The sequence below is a fragment of the Mytilus galloprovincialis genome, chromosome 4, assembly GCF_965363235.1.
Source record: "Mytilus galloprovincialis chromosome 4, xbMytGall1.hap1.1, whole genome shotgun sequence".
Classification (NCBI taxonomy): domain Eukaryota; kingdom Metazoa; phylum Mollusca; class Bivalvia; order Mytilida; family Mytilidae; genus Mytilus; species Mytilus galloprovincialis.
The window spans coordinates 69924484-69946230 of record NC_134841.1 but is presented as its reverse complement, the minus strand read 5'-3'; the positions used below and the strand labels follow the sequence as shown (position 1 = coordinate 69946230).

Here is a 21747-nt window from a genome sequence, read left to right as displayed (position 1 = left end):
TCTAGTGGCAGTCAAAATTCCCCCCTACGTGCATTCAGGACGGCCTCTGTGACAGGATCTACCTATGGTGTTTATTGCTTAGTTATTCTTGTCCTGAACATCTATATTAAATAATTCAAACTAATTTGTACTTGTGAAAATCTTGTATTAATAAAGTTCATGTATATATAAGAAATAAAGTTAATGCAACAAGTGTCTTGTAAATAATAAAAAAAGTTATATATAAACTATAAATCAACTGGATAAGCACCTAAATAAATAGAAATATGATATGAATTATGATTAGTAATAAAGTCTTTAAGGTTACTACAAAATCTAAATATTCCTCTCACTTTTTCAATACCATATAACTGTGGATTCATTATTATTAATGAGGGGAAATAACTCTTCATGGATTTCCAGGTTATTGTGGATTCATTTATTTTCGTGGGTACAAATTTTCGTGGATTGAGGAAAACTTACTTGTTCGTGGATATTTAATTTCGTGGCTTTGGCGAAATCTGTGTACAAGCCTGTAGAAAATTGGGTATTCGTTGAATATTTAATTTCGTGGTTCATCTGCTCCAACGAGCTCCACGAAAATTAGTATCCAACTAATAATAATGAATCCACAGTATTGGTGAAATTTTCTATAAGCTTGTTATCTTTGAATGAAGACGTTGGCAAAACAACAAATTCGATATCCACGTAAAATACAATTTCTCATCAATCTACGAAATTGTTATCCATGAAAATTAATGAATCCATAGTGTATACTAGTTACACTTCTTTCCATATAAGATATATTTTATATTATATTTTTATAATTTGTTTCCTGTTTTTATTTTTATTCAGTGCATTACTGCTCATACTATTTGGTAATATTCCTCAGAAATATCAACTGCATATTGATAATTAGTTTTGATCTAAACAAAAAGTGACTACCAGTATTTCAATTTTAAAAATCAAATCTTTAGGTATGCTTTTGAGCATTCCTATGAAACATTTAAAAAGTTTAAGGAAAATACTGAGCTCCAATGTCTGAAATGTGGCACAAAAAAGTGAACTAGAAGTTTTAGATTTTTCTATAAAATGTCCGCAACCTGATTAGATACACAGCATATTATTGCACAATTATTTAAGGTTAAATAAAATTATAAAATGCATAATACAATATTGTAAATGGTTCGTTCATGTATAAAAATGTTCACAACACAAGTTGACTAATAAAATAAATAAAAACAATTGGGAAATATTTTTTTGACATATATTCATTAATATTACAGATAATATATATATGTTAAAAAAGTACTTGTAAAAAAACAATAAAATTTAAATAAACTGATGTACATTGTACTAACATCAGCTATCAAAGCCTGACAACCATAAAACATCAGAGCAAATATTATTGCGAACCCTATCATAGTTTTCCATAGATTCACCTGCAAGTTACCTGTCCATTTAAACTTTTGTACGTTCTATTGTCCCATTGAACAAATACAACAGGTATTGTTCTCTGTATACTTTCTTTGATGGGACCTTTAAATTTCTTCCAAGAGAAATCTATCACTCATTGATTAATTTGCCTGACCAAAAAAATATCTTCTTTGTTCACTGAAATACATGTATAAACTCACATAAACTGCATTTGATACAGTATTTATTCAATATCAATAATATGTTTTCAATCTGTTCAATATAAGCACTGATTTAATTATAAAAAGTTTACTTCTGATTTTTTTAACTACTGCATGCATTTATGTTTTAAAGAATTTGCATGTTTTTTTGTGGTTGTTCAGTTATAAAGAATACATTTATGAAGACCTTTATTTAAACATTATCATTTCAAGTTTTTACTTATGAACAGACTAAAAAAAAGCAAATTTTTATAGGTAAAATGTTGAAATTTGATCAGAAATCAACTTTAAATTTTTAAATCAGTGTTTATATCAAACAAATTGAAAATGTGTTATTGATTGAATAAATACAACATCACATGCAGTTTCATAATTATTTATTTGTACATGTATTTCCATCATTGACAGTTCAATTTTTTGTTCCGGTAAATTAATCAGTGAGTGATAGATTTCTCTTGCAAGAAATTTAAAGGTCCCATTGAATAAACTAAACAGAGAACAATAGCTGTTGTATTTGTTAGATGGGACAATAGGACTTACAAAAGTTTAAATGGACAGGTAACTTGCAGGTGAATCTGTGGAAAACTATGATAGGATTCGCAATAAATGCCAAAAAAAACAACAAAAAAACAAAAAACAACCAGCAGAATGCATAAGTATATAAAATAACCTTTTAACAGATGATAAGTATGACTTGGGGAAATGCCTAATAACGAGCTATTTATGTTAAAGCTACCCATTCCTATAAATAATTTCATGAACTTTTTCAAGGTAATTTTGGCCTTGTTTTTCAATTTTTTTTAGAAATTCACATGGTATAATGAGCCCTGACAAAAAAGAACAAAACAACACATTCTTAATTCTTTTTTTCACATTATGCATACAAAATATTAGGTTAATATCAGAAAAATATCAACATTTTTTTAGGATTTGAAACTGGGGAAGGGTGAGGTTTATTGGGCCCTTCAATTGTTCCATGGTGAATACAAAAAACTTTAAGGGTAGAGGGCATAGACCCTCTACCACCCTACTGGATCTGCCACTTGGAAAGTGATCTAGTTGCAGTATAAATATATGCATGCAAGTTATTTTTCAGTTGAAAATTTCTAGTAATTGGAAGATAATCCAATCTGAATCCTTTTCCATTGTCCTTACAAATGCATTATTGCAGACCAAATAAAACTGTCCCACAGATTCATCTCCTTTTTATATTTAAATAATTTAATTTAACAGATTGAAAATTTTTTAATTATATTGAATATTTAGAACATTATTGCGATGTTTTTATTATTGCGAAAATGCGACAGGGTCATAATCGCAATAATTAAAACTCACATTTTAAAAATAGAATTTTGTATATGAATCAAATAGGATTTTTCTGATTATCACAAACATTAAAATCGCATTTCAGTCTAAAATTACAAAATCGCAATTATAAATGCACGCAATAATTTATGAATTAACTTTATTATGAAGATATTATTTTTACTCTAACATGTAAATTAATTAATGAGTGATAGATTTCTATTAGAAAAAATTAAAAGGTCCCAGTGAAAACTACACAGAAAACAATAGCTATTGTATTTATTGAATGGGACAAAAGAACTTACTAAAGTTTAAATAGATTGACCAATAGGAGATAAATCAGTGGAAAAGTTTCATTTTGTTCGAAATAAATATATGGAGAATATGTGATACATAACAGAAGTACATGTATGACAAACAGAAATATTACATAAATATATAAGCTTACTATAGCATTTTTTGGCAGGTAGCTCACAAAATATTCAGAATAAAATCTCCACAAAAGTTACCAAATTTATTAAGATCTAGATTTTTAAAATCATCCTTTTCATTGAAATCCTCCACCAATATTATTCATGGCAACACCTAGCACAACATCATTTATAAAAATCATAAATTCTTTTGAAATAATAAAAGTCATATAAAGAGTAAAAATTGAGTTATTCAGTTTTAAATATTTGTGTTAACTTTGGTGGCCTGTGCTCCTCTATTCTACGTAAGCCAAGATCGTCTGTGTCAGCATCAACAATTTCTCTCTGTCTCTGTCGAATGAGTCGTCTCTGCCACTGAGTGGCTAGGACAATGGCACTGGTGGCATCACTGTTACTGGAATCTTCAGGAGCCTTTAAACCCTAAAATAAAAGATAGTATAAAGTTACTGTGTAATCACTTATTTTCATGAGTATAAATTTTCGTGAATTGAGAAAATTTATATTCCAGATATTTGAGTTCCAGGTATTGCCAAAGTCTGCTTAGCTGAAAGAAAACTTGTTCTTTGGTGAATATTTTGATCTGTGTTTCAACTGTTTCCCTTAAATCTATAAAAAAAATTGGTATCCCACGAAAAATTATTAACCTACTTTAACTTGTTCCTGGGTAGTCGTAATAAAACAACTTGTAAGATTAATTTGAATTGTATCAGTAGATAAGACAGGAAGACCTTTTTATTATTTTTTTTAAACCAATAATTACATTATTTCAGAACCTGAACCAGATATAATGTGCCATAATTCATATGAGAAAACAGAAAGGCTTGAATATTTGTTGTTTACTGGCATCTTTGGTATAAATCTTAAATTTAAATTTAAGCGTAGGTCTGGGTGCTCATACACTTTGCTGCAACAAACTAGGATGGTATATTGCTTTTTCAATATCCCATCTATATCAACCAGAGACATCAACATAATTCCAAGGGCTCTACTCAAGGGATTATATTGGATGAAGATTGATATGGTGTGTGATATGGAAAAAGCCACATCATATACACTTTATTATATACCTCACAAAGATGTTATTTTATTCCACTACATGATGATTTTGATAGCGAAATGATTATTTCATTGGTTGAAACTATCACGTGACATCAAACAAAACTTCATATTCCCCTCTGAGTATCATATTCCCCTCTGAACGTCGAAATTGCCTTGTGCGACGTTACCCACGGTTTATGCTTAAATAAAACATTTTGATACGGTTTGTTTTTAAAAATATTTCAAATCTAAAAACAAATAGAAAAGAATAAATAATTAATTAACTTTAAATCGGTACTGATTATCATTGTGTATGCTGGGTTAAGTTATAAAACAAAACGGATAAGAAAACAATAATGTAAATTTTATATCCAGAAGTAAAAAAAAAGTATAGTCAGTGGAATAAAACATTCATTTCCCTTGAAGTAAGCTTCGTGAGATATGAAGATTTGTTCACTCTCGAAAAAAGTCATAATTCCATCGGGCGATGCCGTCGTGAAATATGATGTTCTTGAGTGAACAAATCTTCATATTTCACTCAGGCACGGGAAATGAATGTACAATGTGACATGACGTCATACAAATTAGGGGTTTAATAAAGCCTTTGCAACAGGAATTGACACTGATGATGTGACGTCATTCAGATTAAAGGTGGGATAAAGCCTTTGCAACCATGACTCATAAAGATATCATCACAGGTAGCTGATACAGCATGATTGCAGTTGACTGTATTACACATACAATTTATCTGTATTCACTACTAAGTATATAATAAATGAATTTTATATGATAATCCTTTAATAAATTTCATGACGTAACAGTGTTTATGTCTTCAATGAGCAGACTGTGCTTATTGATTTTTCAATATGCACGAACATAAATGTTTTATTCGATAAACATTATACTGATTAACATTACAAAAATGCAGTTGTTACACAAGTTTCAACACTTTTACAGCTTAAATCTCCTTATATCAAGGGTATAATAGTTTAATCAATGATTATACAATTTGTTTTTTTTATTTCCTCATAGGAAAACTTTTAATTGACACTTTGACTTTATAATCTTAATCTTTTCTTGTAATGCTAAAGGGGTCTCACATTCAAACGAATATAATTAATATATATGGTCAACCATGGAAGAGGGGGTGGGTCAAAAGATCTCCACAAAAATGAGATGCGCCAATGCTTATACTACTACATACCAAATATCATTGGCTTGCCATTAGTGGTTTCCCTCAAACTGACCTAATCACAAATTTTAACATTTCAATTAACCATGACTGAGGGGGTAGGACCAAATAATCTCCATGGAAATGAAATGTACTAATTCTTATATAAATGTATATTAAATGTCAAGGTTAGACAATAAAATTGTTTACATCATACATACTTTTACACATACAGCCTCTGCTGCCTTCATTGTCTGCAGAACTATCTTCATCAAGTTTTCTGCATTCTCTGTCAAAATTTTAGTCACCTGAAATGAAATAAAAAAATTGTGTTTTTAAACATACAAAATTCTAACTTATCCATAACATAAAACAGATGTTACAGTTTTTCTCCTGTTCATTGATAGATATAAACAATTCACCAGTTTCATGAAAACTGCTCAAAGCATTTTTGAGTTTTGTTGCAAAACTAGAAAATTCCCCTTTTTAAGTGAATAAAACGCCATAACTCGGAATCATAAAATCTAAAATTTATATAAATTGTAGGGAACTCATATCAATAGATATAAACAAAGTTTAATGCAAATTGGTTAAAGCCTTAAAAACAGACAGAACAGACAATGGTATACCATAATACATCCTGTAAATAGGCATATGATATTCAGTAGTTGTTGTTTGTTGATGTGGTTCATAAGTGTTTCTCGTTTCATCATTTTTTATATAGATTAGACCGTTGGTTTTCCTGTTTAAATGGCTTAACACTAGTCATTTTAAAGCTTGCTGTTTGGTGTAAGTCAAGGCTACATGTTAAAGACCATACTATAACCTATAATGGTTTACTTTTATAAATTGTGAATTGGATGAAGATTTGTCTCATACCCCATCTTCTTATATCTATATAAAATTCAATTCATGGAAAATTACTCAATGGTATTCTAATTGCATGAAAGATGTGAGGAAACTAATGCACTTGCATGTCTACCATTAAACCTTACAGAAAATTTAGATATTTTTGTGATGTCTATTATTTTAACAAAAGTTGCAAAGCTAGGTGATGCAAAATAGTTAACTCTTATTTCAAATTTTGATGGCATCATGTAGATGCAGCAATTGTTGATATTGCTATAATTAAAGTCCTATTTGTGTCAATTAACCAACAATAAAAATAAAAATAAATGCACATAATAATTTCTGAATAAACAGTATTCAAATATTCCTCTTTAGAGAGAAAAACTTGGTTTCTGTGTGTAATTTATAAAATGTGTATACAGTTTATATATAGAAATACTAAATAGGTGCACAAAAGCACTGCAAACAGTGATACAGCAAATCAAAAAATGTGAACAAATTGATAGTGATAATCTAGCATGGTAATTCTAATCTCGGTGGCAAAACTCACATCTAATAAATGACAAATACATTCATTCAAAACTTTCTAGCTTTGCAACTAAGATTCTTCAACATAAGAATGATATCTAAAGCAAATTCTAGCTTATTTTTAAGTAAGTGTAAACGCTTCTAAACACATGAAAATTTTCACACAAATTTCTACCTTGTCTTTGTACCAAACAAACACTTCCTCATTTGATGGAATCTATAAAATTTAATATAAATTTTTCATCTAACATTTGATTCAACTAGATATCATTGAGATGGGAGCCATCTCTGTGGGCCCCGCTGTCAATAACGTGGGGTAAATAAGTTGTATGGATAATCTGATATGAAGCATTATTTGAAGTTATTACATAGTCTCATGTGTGATTTTGATCTAAGATTTTAAGTTAAAACTGATAAATATTCTCATCTTACTTTCATAGTATAATAGTGATATGACTGCATGATGTGAACTCATTGTTTACTACTCTAAGGTGACTTCTGGATATATGGATTGATGTTTGAACAATATGTTTAAAGGTGCTGCCCAATTGATATTTGTCACATATTTTTAGAATTATGCCTTCAATATATTATGACCCACCAAGTATAAAGTATGAAATATTAATGGTTCTCGAGAGGTAGAGCGGACACAATTTGTTAAGAACAACGAACGGATGGACAGACCGACAGACTGATCTTAGACCTAGGATGCATACATTATGACACATTCTCTTGTGTTGGTTAATATATATGTTAAGTTGAAAATGTTTGTCAGGTATAAAGTATGAAATAATAACAGCTGTCCTCTCAAAATATAATGTGGATCAAATTTGTTAGCGATGGACAGACCAACAGACAGACAGACCTTTGACCTAGGAAGTGGTACATACATCATGACACACCCTCTGGTGTTGGTTAAAATGGATGTCAAGTATAATATTTGAAATCATAACGGTTCTCAAGATATAGAGCGGACACAATCTTCACCACAGGACACAGGGTTGTCAACTGAAACCAAAGTTTTTTTGACGTTGACCTTTGACCTAGGAAGTTGTACATACATCATGACATGCCCTCTGGTGGTGGTTAAAATGTATGACAAGTATATACTTTGAAATCATAACGATTATCTAGATATGGAGCGGACACGATCTTCACCACAGGACACGGGGTTGTCAACTGAAACCAAAGTTTTTGACCTTGACCTTTGACCTAGGAAGTTGTACATACAACATGACACACCCTCTGGTGTTGGTTAATAATCATGTTAAGTATTAAGTATGAAATCATAACGGTTCTCTAGATATGGAGCGGACACGAAAGTGTTACGGACGGACGGACGGACGGACGGACGGACAGACGGACGGACGGACAGACGGACGGACGGACGGACAGACTGATCACTATAGGGCCACCCGCCGTCGGCGGGGCCCTAATTATTGACACATAATATTTCAAGTTTCTTTTGAGTGACATTTGCTTGAAAGGTATTGTTAAAATGAAAGCTATGCTACAGCTTACAACCAAAAATTATAAGTCTAGATGTTACCACAAGTTCTTTAACTGATTACACTCTTACACCATAAAACAAGCTCCATTAGTCACCCTTAGTACTTGTATACTGTTTTCCAGTAACAAAAGTAAACAAAACATCTATTCAAATATTTAAAATTTGACATCCATTTTCATACTTTAATATCTATAATTCAACACATCTGAATTACAAATCCTACTCACTCAGCTTACCCTTCAGGAACACCTGAGATCAACCCCAGTTTTTGGTGTGGATCATGTTGCTAAGTCTTTATTTGTCTATGTTGTCTTTTGTGTACTATTGTGTGTATGCCATGGTGTTGTCAGTTTATTTTCAATTTATAAGTTTGAATGTTCCTCTGGTATCTTTTACACCTCTTGTTCACTTAAATTTCTTCTTTAATGTTGTTATTGAGTATGCATTTATTTTACAAGAAACCATCTGAAAGAAAGCTAAACATATTATAATCCCTTCTCTTGTTCAGGTTCCATCAAACAACCCTTCCAATAATATACATACATCACCATCTCCTGATGATCCTTGATGAACATTGGCTATGATACTCAGCTGTGTACTGACTGTTGGTATTTGGTTGGCATAAAATATCAAATCCCTGGCAAACCTAGAAGAGGTTAATATAAGAGTATATTTAAAGGTTAATTGTTTTTCCAAATGAATTCCCCTCCCCACATTCCCCCACTCTTAACTTAATTTTGGAAAAAAATAATTGACCAATATGGATGTTTGTAAAATGGATGTTAAATAAACAAAACTTGCAGCAATTTTTTTTAGAATAACTCAATGCTAAAATTCAAATTCTGTCTGTGTCTTCTGATTCTAAGCCTTGTGTATAAGATTTTTTTTTAATTTTGCAGGAAGAAAGCTCAAGTTATGTAAGTAAGAGCACAGAAACCATTTTTTTTTCAATTTTCCAATTTATTAAGGGACATACCTCTAAACTGTAAGTGACTCACTGCCCAAATTTGAACTTGTTTGCAAGTTTTGGTTTTTAGAATTGTGTACAAGTTTTATAAAATTTGCATGTGGCTTATTAAGTTAGTGTTAGGAAAGAAAATTGGGAATGGCGGATGAAAGGGCAGAAGATCAAAGGTATACCTTAGTTTCCCCCTGGCATATGGAGGGAGCATAAAAATACAGGCAATCTTTCAGGATTTATGATTTTTAGAAAACTATTTGAATCCTGGCAACTGTTCAATATGGTATAGGGGGTTATTGTTGCAGGGTGTTTATTTTCACTTATTTTGGCATTTGAGAGGAAATCGCGATAATAAATTCCTCTAAAATTTATGAATATGTTCAATACTTTCTTATAGCTAAGCCGTTTTTTGATACTATATATTTTTTAACAGTTGACAGATCAATAAGAGTTTATGTTAATTTAAACAACATTAATGTCAAAGGCCATTGTTCACTGACTGTCAGGTGGTAATTAGTTTATTGGTTACATAATAAATCCAAAATTAATATGAGAGTGCAATCTACGCTGTTAGGTATTTGATCCTCATTTTAAAATTAGTGTCAAATTATATAAGAGTTACAAGTCACTCATGATCATTTTATAATCTAATAAGAACATCAAAAGTCTGGTCAATTCCGTAACTAATCAGCTGTAACATTTATAAGAAGTTTGTACACAGGTGACAACTAACTACAAATGTATGTAAGGGCGTATTTCGTTTCCACTAATTTTTCAAAGTTCCAATACAATGTTTTCAGATATTTTAAGTATACGTTTCCAGAATTTGTATTTATTACTTATCCGGAAATTTACCTGATAGAAAAACATACATTAATTTGAATAAATCTTGGATAAATTATTTATTTTATATTTTTATACAAAAAGGTTCTGATCTTACATCTACAATATACTAGATATAACCGGTTGACACTGGTAAAGATTAGTTAAACCTCATTCATAAACCAAAAAAATTGCACCAAGTTTGCAGATTACTTAATGGAATTTTATATAGATGGCAATTCAATACTTCAGTACTATTCTATTGATTAACTGTTTAAAAATATAATCAATAAATAAGACATATTACAGGAAAACAATCATCTAACCTTGTTTGTAAATTATACTTTTTAACTGCAACTATTTCAGTATCTACCAAAATATTTAATTGGGATTAAGGAATGTGCCAAATTGAAAACCGCCAAAAATTTTCTTAAATACTTTGTTGCCCCAAAATCGAGAAATTTTACAACTGCTAAAATTCCCGTTATAAGGTATGTCACAGTAAGCACAGTGATAATAACAATGAAAGATTGTACATTTTTAATTATTTCTACAAAAAAATTGTGCAAATTTGTCAACAAGAAGGAAAATTAGGGTTCCCTGCCATGACACTAGACAACACTCACCAATAGAACAAACACTGAAAATAGACAAAGCTTTTCTTTTAGTGTTCGTGTACCTAATATGGCTTAGGCTAACTGAAATGTATGCAGTTATTTTTTATTTAGTATTTTTGGAGGAATTAGGAAGTTAAAATAATGGATACAGAGAAAAGAAAAACATTATGCACTACAAATCATTTTATGAAATGTATGAAATACTGACAATATTTTGGAAACTTTCACCCATTTTGAAACTGTATTCTACAAACAAACCTTTTGTCCACACAATGCTGTGAGAGGATTTCTGCAAACTTCATCATCTTTCTTCCATTCTCTGCTACAGATCTTGCTGTCTTTACTAGTTCTTCATGTGTCTGCAAAATCAAATAAATAAATTATATTATTTTCTCATATTTTCTCACAAAACAAAAAAAAGTTTCAACTGACTGTCAAATTGTCACCAAAGGACATTAGCCTTTGTTAAAGCACATTTACCTAGTAGGTAATATTAAGGAGTATATAAGATCGCAGTATTCAAGAAATGAATTTATACCTACTTAAATCAAATGCCTTTTTGTTCATCCATTAAAGTACATCATAATAAACCTTTGGTTATGTTTCTATAAATTTTCAAAGTTAAGTTTAAAATCTTAAAACTTTGCAGTTAATTGCAAATTTAGGCCATTAGTCGTCAGACAAGATAAACAAACCCATTCTTTCGATTATCAACTGTAGATCTTGGTTCAATAATTTTACTTTTAACTAAAAATAACATTTTTTTCTTCTACTGTATTAAGTGTAATTACATGGCTGTTATAGCATGTAAAAAGTTAACCAGAATAACCTAGACCTTCCTCATGATCAACTTCCACTCCTGAGGTAGCCATTGAAGAGCAGAAGATATAATATTGATAAAGGAGTAGGTTCAGTAAGACCCCATTTTGACCCCAAAATATAGCAGTTTTAGAAAATTGTGAAAATGTAATCTTTAAGCTATATTTTTGAAAGTAAAATGTTTCTGCTACATAAATATGAGCTGTTTTTGACAATACAATGCATAAATATCGCGTTCCTTAGCATCTTTAAGTCATGCTAAATTACTAAAATCTTCAAAAATTTTGCATTTTGGTTAATTTTTAGACGGTTTCCGTCTAAAATGAAAGTGGCATTCGTGTTCATTCATAATATTGAAATGTAAGTTGTATTTGATGATAATACAAAACATGTTTAAAGGTTGAGGATGAACAAGAGTGCGGCCAGTCTTTCATTTTTGACAAAAACCATCTGAAAAGTGACGTTTTTTGGCATATTTGATAGATTTTTCATATTCAAGCTTGAATCAGTTTTTAATGACTAAATCAGTTAAAATCTTTCACATAAACTAATCGAATCAATTAAAGTAGACACTTAAGGAGGCTCGAGGGTATAAAAATTTAAGAAAAAACATTTGTTTTTCATTACAAATTTTATTTGTTACCTTTTGTAGTTGTTACTTTATCATATGGTACAAAAATCATTCAAAACAATCAATTCTTGTTGGCCCCAGATGACTTTTAAAATGTATACATCATTGAAAAAGTTCCAAATTATCTCCCTTTGGTGGAAAAATGCCATTTTTTGGCTTTAAAATTGAAATATCTTTTTTAACTCATCGGTGAGCATTATTTTTTAATATAATTTCCATATAAGCTGTACTAAAACTCAAAACTCAAACAACTTTAAAATTCATTCAATTTTAGGATTAATTTGAATCCAACACCATCTGTGAAAATGTTTTGAAACTGCCTACGGTAAATTCTGAAATTATTGTATTCATTTATTATTGCAATTTTGTCATTTTAGACTAAAATGCAATTTCAATTTTTGTCATATTGAGAAAAATCCTGTTTCTTTTATATCTAAAATTTCAAAATGAGAAGTTAAATTATTGAGAATTATTAGAATATAACCCTGTCGCAATTTTATCAATAATTTCTGATTTAACAGTATTTGAAGCAGTGACGTGGTCATACAGTTTAAGTTATTCCAACTATGCCTGAAATGTTATTTTTTTCTACCAAAAGGCTAAACAAAGGTCAAATTGTGTATTCAACCCTGATGTTTCCAGGTAATTACATCTTAATTCACAAATAAAAATCATGAAATTAATATTAAATATAAACAAAGATGCTTTCTTCCTTTGTAGTTGTAATCTGATTATTTACTTTTTCCAAGAAATAATGTGAATTAATTATAGATTATATATGACACCAGGTGTGTCACTCACCCTGTAAACAAAAGATTATGGGAGGAGCCTTATGAAATACCTCAGTAATTACAGAGGTGTGCAGAAGCGTTTATTCATGATAAATCCTATTCTTTGAGGATATTTTTGTTATTGAATATTCATAAACATCTGTTCAATTTCAATTACAATTATTTATGCATTTTCTGTTGCAGAATAATCATTTTTATCCTGTCTTACCAAGTTAATCAATGTTCAGCTCTAACATGACCAACATGTTCCCCAAGAAAATCAAATACCAGTAGGATCCCCTTAAGGGGGTTCGCGGGTCTAAATCAACTTTTTTTTCTAATATAGGATTTTGCTATTTTTTTCTATGATGAAACTTTATCTTATACCTAATAGAAATATAAAATAAAAATATGGGGTCACCGTTCATTTAAGCTCACAATCTGCCTCGGAAAGAAGCATGCTTTTTTGTTAATATCCTTTTTTTCTGTTGAACTAATAGGAGAAATATTGGTAATATCGAAATAAAAAAAGAACTAAATTACAGAAATCTCTTAAATTTTACAATTATTTAGTTTTTGTACAGCTTGTTTGAAAACAATAATAAGAAATATAGGTCACCGATGAGTTAAAAAAGATATTTCAATTTAAAAACTTCAAAAAATTACATTTTTGCACCAAAGGGAGATAATTTGGAGCTTTTTCAATTATATAAACATTTTTAAAGTCATCTGTGGCCAAACCAAAGCGATTTGTCTGGGGTGATTTTTGTACCATATTATAAAGTATAACTAATAGTGTAATAAACAAAATTTGTAATGAAAAAACAAATGTTTAATTTTTTGCTGATTTTTTTATACCTGTGAGCCTCCATAACAATGACTTGTCTGTACTTTGATCTAGTTGGTTAGCAGATGCAACACTAAATACTTTTCTTCTATATATATTTTGATTAATGATTAAACAATGTAATACAAAAGTACATACTTGTAAAGTTCTGTTGTAACCGATTTTATTCCTAAATGCATATTTTTAAAGAGGTGCAACTGACTGTGTAGGCAAATGCACCATGTAAAATATAATATAAATAAATAGAGGATCAACTGTTTTTAAGTCAGTATGAAAGTATAAACACATTAGATTTGTTTTTAATTCTAGTCCATAGTATATTTACCATTCAATGTAAGAAGGGAAGGAAGATTTGTTTTTAATTCTAGTTTAGTATATTTACCATTCAATGTAAGAAGAGAAGGAAAAGATTTAAAAGGAAAACTATTTCTATTTAGTTTAGAAACAGAATTTACACCACTGTCCTTAGAAAGGGAGAGTTGTGTGCCAACACACTTTTGTAACTCTCACACTCTTTACATGCTTGACCCAATTAAGAAGAATGGGGCCACATGTACTAACTATATAAGGGCTGTCTGGGAGTGGTTGGTTGTTTTCTGTCATATTTGTTTTTCTTAAAATGTTTTTGCTAAAATTGAGAATGGAAATGGAAAAAGTGTCAAAGAGATAACAACCCGACAAAAGAGCAGATAACAGCAGAATCAAGCTTGAATCATATCATGTAGTTTATTTTTTCTGTTTTATTGTGTCATTTCATACTATCCAGGGAAGTTATATATAGGTTGCTCTTGGATATGGGTTTTGCTAATTGTTGAAGGTTATTTTAAGTATTTTGACAAAATTGCATTTATAATTCTCCATTACAAGGGTAATCAGTGAAACTAGTGAACAAGAACAATAGAAAATTCACTCTTCTTATGAAAAGTGGGGGGGGAGGTGATAACCCTGTAAACTGAAACCCTTTTAAAGCCACAAAGCAATCTATGATGGTCTCCTAAACAGCCTGTGGAAAATAGCTTCCCAAAAACTGTTTAATGTGTATTCATTGGAAAATGTGATAATCATGTCATGTTTAATAAACAGTCATTCTGTCAAGGCCGTAACTAGGCATCTTATTTTAGTGAGGCAAAATAATAATTTTTTTTTGAGGGTATGAAATGAATGGTGCAAAATCCTGCATTCTAGGCATTTTTAGAGAGTTTGATAATGTTTTGAATTTGGACACTTTTTATATAAATTTTTCATATTTTAAGACTTTTACTAACACCAAATTTTTAACAACTTTATTTAAATTTACATGTAAGATAATCATCATCCAAATATAACTGATTTGAGTCTGCTGTCAGAACATAGAACAAACATCGATTCAGTAGAGTTTTCCAAATTTTTCTATGGCCGGTTCAGTCTAATCGTTTCAGAATCATAATTTGGTCTACTGCTATCCTTATCGCGATGAACATGGAGCATGACAAGACCGCACAATCTCTCGCCACTCATGCATGCTCTTTTCCAAGTTTTCGGTTGTTTCAGGGCAGTCTGTGTTTCTAAAGGTAGCACAGTATCATCAACACAATGATCAATGTCTTCTTCCAATTCCTTCTCCATCAGCAATTCGGTAGCAGCATCGGTAGTTACAGTTTTGTTTGCAAAAGGGAATTAAGCTTTCCTGTAAGCACCATCATACTGTCGCAGTTACAAAATATTAAACTCGCTTTTATGCTAACAAAGAGTAGACAAACTAGGGATAGAATGAGATAAGATACATGTATATGATTCTATCTATAGAGTAAGTATATATGGGTACAGGGGAATTGGAATGGAGTTTTTGACGTTTGTACATGTAGTTCCGTAATTTCAAATTATTTCTGGAAATAGTTGGTGGTATTTTAGTTCCAGAATCTATAAATTTAGGGGTTAAGGTTTGGGGGTGTCCGATTCCGAAACCCTGAATATAAAGAAACGAAATTCCGTAGTCCCGAATAAGTAAAGACAAAATCCTGTGTTAAAGGTTCTACCATTCCTCAATAATATCATATTGGAATTTGGGATATTCTTTCAATTTTTAAGGTTAAAGAAACATGGATAAAAACATGCATTCATGTTTCATATTATTTATATTTCATTTATCTGTAAAGAGAAAGTTTAAAGTTCGTGAAATGAATACGCCGCGAGACAGGACTGCCCCCTTGCGATGCCCAGTACTTGATTTGTCAAAAGTTGGTGAAACGGAGAAATGAATACGCAGACAGGACTGCCCCCTTCCGAAGACCAGTACTTTATTTGTCAGTCTACTTAACGTTTTTTTAATTGTTCTAATGAAGTTATAAGCAATACTCAGACTCTGTTCACAAAAAAACTAGTTTACTAGAATTATTTCTTCTTTACCTTCAGTGTCGCTTTTCCTTTTTCTGCAAGAGCCTGTTTTTAACTAGAGATCCATGATGATTATCGTTACTAGGTTAAAGTTATCGAGAAACATCACCCGTTGAGATGCTGAGTTATATCCAGGAAGAATAGTTCAAAAGGAATGATGACAAGTTATAGAAAATAAGGTTGAGACAGAACAACAAATGACTATTATATTTATATATATGTACAAAAAAAATTAATCAGTGTCGAAATTTTAGTGAGGCAATTGCCTCACTTGCCTCAAGGGTAGTTATGGCCTTGTCTGTAGTACAAAATATTGGGGAAAAATCAAATAAGTGACATAAAAAAACATACAGAAATAATGTTGTTTCAGCATTAAAAATATGAAAATATGTACAAAAACAAAAACCCATTCCAACATTGTTGTAAAAATCACAAAAATGCTGATGGATTTATAAACACTTTTTTTCTTGGGGACCAATATGAGGTTGAAGTCCCGGTACCTCTTCTAGAAATCACTGTCCCCTTTTTTAAAACATGATAAATAAAATAAAAATTAAAAATTAATTTTTTTTAAATGTAAATAAAAAAAAGACAACATCAATATTGTTTATCAAATGTGTTCTTCCTGTTCCGAATATAGACCCAGACAAAGTAATATAAGTAACTCGAAGTCATTGAACCTTATTTAATACTAATCTGTTTACTCTAAGTACAGTTTAATGAAATCCAAGCTGTTCCCTCACAAGTAAACTGAACATATGTACATTATATTCTATAAAAACTGCACACCGTATCATCAAGGGATTTTTTGCTTCATAAACAATTGTTATTTTCTACTTAATTTAACCAATCCTTGTTTTATTGTAAATTGTTTAATGCCTTGTAAATGAATATGAATAAATATTTGAAAACTAACTGTGAACCAACCAAGGTTAAGCTAAAATCTTTACGAATGACTTGATAAAGAAAAATAAGAAATATTTGTGGCATTCTAAACTATATTTTTCTGCAATACAGACATGCATAAATTAGTTATCGGTATTACTGGAGTATCTATTGTTTTGATACTGAATGTTTTATCGTAAGTATACTCTTTTGTTATTTCTTGTGTTTATTTATTTATTTTATCCATTCATTATTAATCAAACTTCAGGAGAAAAAATAATGTTTTCTTAATATTACTGATAGAAGTTTATATTCTTTTAACACACAATTATTTTTTTTATAATTTGAGCTATTATGAGTTTTTACAATGTATATTTATATTTTTGTTTTATACAAATAATTTTGTGTAAGCTGTATGAAATCCTTATATTTATGTTACAATGATTTTTTTGTAAAATAAGTGATTTTATAAAGTCCTTGATATTTCAGTATTTTTCTTATCACATAGTTCATTACTGAATTTATAAATAAAGGCAACAGTAATATACTGCTGTTTAGTAGTCCTAAATCGGTTAAGCAAAAACAAATCCCGGAAACAAACTAAAATTGAAGGAAACAGTTCAACTATAAGAGGAAAACAAGGGAACAACAGAAACATTGAAGTGCAACAAAAACAAACAAAAACATCTCTTATTTTGAACACAGATTTCTTAAATTCAAGAAATATTTAAGAAATTTGCTTTACAGAATCATAATTTACATAAAATAATAAATCAGTCCTTTATATTATTTTAATTTAGTGCTACACTCTTTTTCTAGCGACCAAACATTTATATAATACCAGCTCTCTGAAAATGAGACAATCCTTGCATAGGTAAATATAACACAATTAAAGTTAAAAACTTAAAGTAAGATGCTTTATATTCTGCATAGAAGTTATTTCTTGTTTAAAAATAAAATAATGATAAGGACAACAGATAACTGCACCAATATACTTGATATTAGACACTCATTTAACTTTTTTTCATAACTATATTACAAGAAAGATTTATTGAACAAACAATTTTATATTTAATTTTTTTTTTAAGACTGAATTGAAGATAAAAAAACATGTTTTATAAGTTCCCTATCAAAGGCTTTCCACAGTGAACTAAGACTTTTTATACTATTTTTTTTTTGGGGGGGGGGGGATGGAGAGGGTGTGCATATCATAGACAAACGCATACTTTATTCTGACCAAATATGGTAAATGTCTTGAAGAAATTATGTTATATGTAAATATTAGTAAGAGGTCTGATTTCCATTTATACATTCACTAAAACTGCAAGTAATTTTACAAAGTCTCTTAAATATTTACATATCCACTGTAATATATATGCGTGAATATAAAATGCTATTACATGCTTCAACATTCATAATCAAAATTCAATATTTATAGATTATTGTTGATCATCTCAACAAGATTGACTCTCGCTTGATCCGGTATGGTGAAAGTGAGAAAGCAATCGAGTTGAGATGACCAATGATAATCTGTTTATCGCTATCAAATTAACATATGACGACGTTGCCTATTTCATGTCAATTTCATTAGTTATGCCACATGCCTTCTTAGTTTCTAGCTATAATTTTCCATCTCAAACGAGTAGCATGATATGAAAAATTATCACAAAAAAAGATCAAAGGAAAAATGCACAAAAACGCTATAATATAAAATAATCCAACTTCTTTACAATAAATATATTTTCTCCATCATTTTAAATTCTATTCTTACAATTTCCATTTGCTACAGTATAATATTGTACAATTTCTATGACATTTCACCCAATAAAACAAAGGAGGAGGTCCGGTAAGGACCGATTTTGGCCTCAAATTTCAGTTTCATCTGACGAAAGATTTTGACCACTTTTTAAACACTTAAGTGTCTATTTCATATGATGCAATTAATTTATGTGAAAGATTTTAACTTATTTAGTCATTAAAAACGATCCGATTCAGGCTCAAATATGAGAAATCTACCAAATATGCGAAAAAATGTCACTTTTCAGATGGTTTTTGTCAAAAACGAAAGTGGCCGCATCCGTGTTCATCCTCAATCTTTATATATGTTATGTATTATCATCAAATACAACTTCCATTTCAATATTTTGGATGAACACGAATGGGGCCACTTTCGTTTTACACGGAAACCGTCTAAAATTTAACTAAAATGCTGGAATTGTGAAGATTTCAGTAATTTAGCATGAATTAATGGTGCTAGTTCTCAATATATGTGCATTGTATTGTCAAAAAGAGCCCATATTTATGTAGCAGAACCTTTCTACTATCCAATAAATGACTAAAAGTTTACATTTTAATAATTTTGTAAAACTGCTATATTTTGGGGCCAAAAAGGGGTCTTACTGGACCTACTCCTTTAGAAGTACACCCTTCTAATGATTTTATGAAACAACCTTTTTTTTTATTCAGGGAAACAACCACTCTCATGGATGACCTGTACATATCAACAAATCTAGATGATATTCTATCCAAACAATTCAAATTCTATATATATAACCTACCATCTTCCATGAATCAGGACATTGTCAATTATGCAGTTCAAAACTATGGATTAAAGAACTGTATGTCGCTAAGAAATAATGGCATGGGAGATGAACTGCTCTCCATAGGAGAAAATAACGAGATCTCAGTTCGTAATACCGACCAGTTTGCTCTGGAAGTTATCATTCACCATAAGTTATTAAAAAGTTCCTACAGAACATTAGATCCTGATTCAGCAGACATTTTCTACGTTCCTGGATATGTTGGTACACATTGTATATTTTTCAACAAATATTATTTCACAAGTTTAAGTGACCAATTAATCATGAACTTAACTGAATTTCTACTTTCTCAAAAATATTTTACAGAAGGAAAACCTCACTTCTCGACAATCAGTAAAATTCACAGAGAAATGTGTTCCGAGTTTTGCCCATATCTGCAGTATAATATTGCCCAAAATATGACATTTCTATCCATAGAAAGAGAAGTAACCCCATCTGATAACTTGTTCATGAAAACTGCTGCCCAGTCCATTAATGTTGTTCCATACCCTTCTTTTATACACTGGGTACCAGGAAACATGACGAACAATTCACTACCGATTCCAAGCTTAAACCAGAGAGACGTGTTCATATTTCTACCTGCTGGACTTGTGTGCCAAAATGAATTCAGATGTAAAATCATGGAACAATTTAAACATAAAACAAATAAATCATATGAAGAATACAAAAATAAAACTTTGCCCACAGAAATGGTTTTCTTTGAAGTTGCGCAATGTGACGAGGAAACTGAAAGAAATTTAGTTTTGTGGATGCATCGTTCGGTGTTCTGTTTACAGCCACCGGGAGATTCTCCGACCAGAAAATCATTTTACGATTCCATCATGAGTGGATGTATACCAGTTACATTTGGAAACCATTCTTTACAATACGCATTTTCAAAATATTTTGATTTTTCTAAATTTTCTGTATCAATACCTGTGGATATAGCTAGCAATGATAAAGGAATACTTAATTTTCTGAAGGATATAGATATGAAAACATTAAAAAGACTTCATTCAAATCTTCTACATATCATGAAATACATGCAGTATTCTATATCATCTGATGACAAAACTGAAGAACCAGATGATGCAATGAAGTTCATTCTTGCAGAGATTGCAGACAAACTTATTCCAAAAACATAACGGCACCAGGGCATATTTATAGATTATCGTTGATTATCTCAACCAGATTGATTTTCTCGCTTGAGCCGGGACGGCGAAAGCGAGAAAAGCAATCGAGTTGAGATGACCAATGATAATCTGTTTATCGCTATTTTACATTTTATGTCAATTTCGTTAGCAACGCCACATGCCTCCTTAGTTTCTAGCGATAATTTTCCATATCAAGCGATAAGCATGATTTGAAAATTATCACAAAAAAAAATCAAAGGAAAAATGCACAAAATAGCGATAAATATATATATATATGTTCTTTAAAAGATACATTTATTTTTGTATGTTTTTTTATAATAAAGTATTTACATTTTAACAGCATTTTTGTTATAAATAATATTACAAAATGTTTATGGAACTTAAGGATGTACTTAGGTGAAGTATTGGAATTTGTGTCAAATATTCGGACTCCTTGGTGTTTTTCCATACTATACACTGTAAAATATTTTGCCCCATAACACCCTATTATTTTTTCATATAAGACTTAATAGCTCATGAAAGGTCATTTACAAAAATTTTAGAAGATTCTTAATTTTCTTTCTTTTGTTTTGAGACCCAAATTATACCAATGCAAATATAAGGTAAAAGTCCGAGTCAGCCTTTTCCCGCCATATTTTAAATCTCAAATATCTCGAAAAGGAGGTCCATGACCTATCAATATTTTTAGCTTATCTTTATCCTTAATTGATGTTCTACCAGCTTAGTGTATCAATTTTAATTTCTTAATTTCTTAAGTTTTACCTAACCTCACCTAAGTACATCCTTAATCAGGTTTCAGATGTTAAGTAAACAAAAATCACCGTTTTGGTCATGTTGACTT

General features: G+C 30.4%; 2 protein-coding genes across 3 annotated transcripts in view; one reads left to right on the top strand and one right to left on the bottom strand.

The window, feature by feature from the left end:
• Nucleotides 1-2079: 2079 nt before the first annotated feature.
• LOC143072834 (uncharacterized) overlaps nucleotides 2080-21747 on the bottom strand; it is a 51124-nt gene continuing 31456 nt past the window's right edge. The window contains exons 27-31 of one of the 2 annotated variants that reach the window (XM_076247941.1): nucleotides 11107-11207; nucleotides 8992-9094; nucleotides 7114-7155; nucleotides 5783-5869; nucleotides 2080-3772 (exon numbers count right to left, since the gene is read on the bottom strand). In XM_076247941.1, coding sequence (XP_076104056.1) covers nucleotides 3581-3772; nucleotides 5783-5869; nucleotides 7114-7155; nucleotides 8992-9094; nucleotides 11107-11207 — 525 coding nt within the window. In that variant the 3' untranslated portion in view covers nucleotides 2080-3580. The remainder of the gene's footprint in view (nucleotides 3773-5782; nucleotides 5870-7113; nucleotides 7156-8991; nucleotides 9095-11106; nucleotides 11208-21747) is intronic. The other variant, XM_076247942.1, reaches the window with a different exon arrangement.
• Nucleotides 19592-21142, top strand: LOC143070734 (uncharacterized). Its single transcript, XM_076244909.1, has one exon. The coding sequence runs from the start codon at nucleotides 19614-19616 to the stop codon at nucleotides 20895-20897; it is 1284 nt and encodes a 427-aa protein (XP_076101024.1). The 5' UTR covers nucleotides 19592-19613; the 3' UTR covers nucleotides 20898-21142.

What these genes read in the sequence shown, in the direction of transcription:
- LOC143070734 (XM_076244909.1), top strand. Translation starts at nt 19,614, where the DNA reads ATGAAACAACCTTTTTTTTTATTCAGGGAAACAACCACTCTCATGGAT.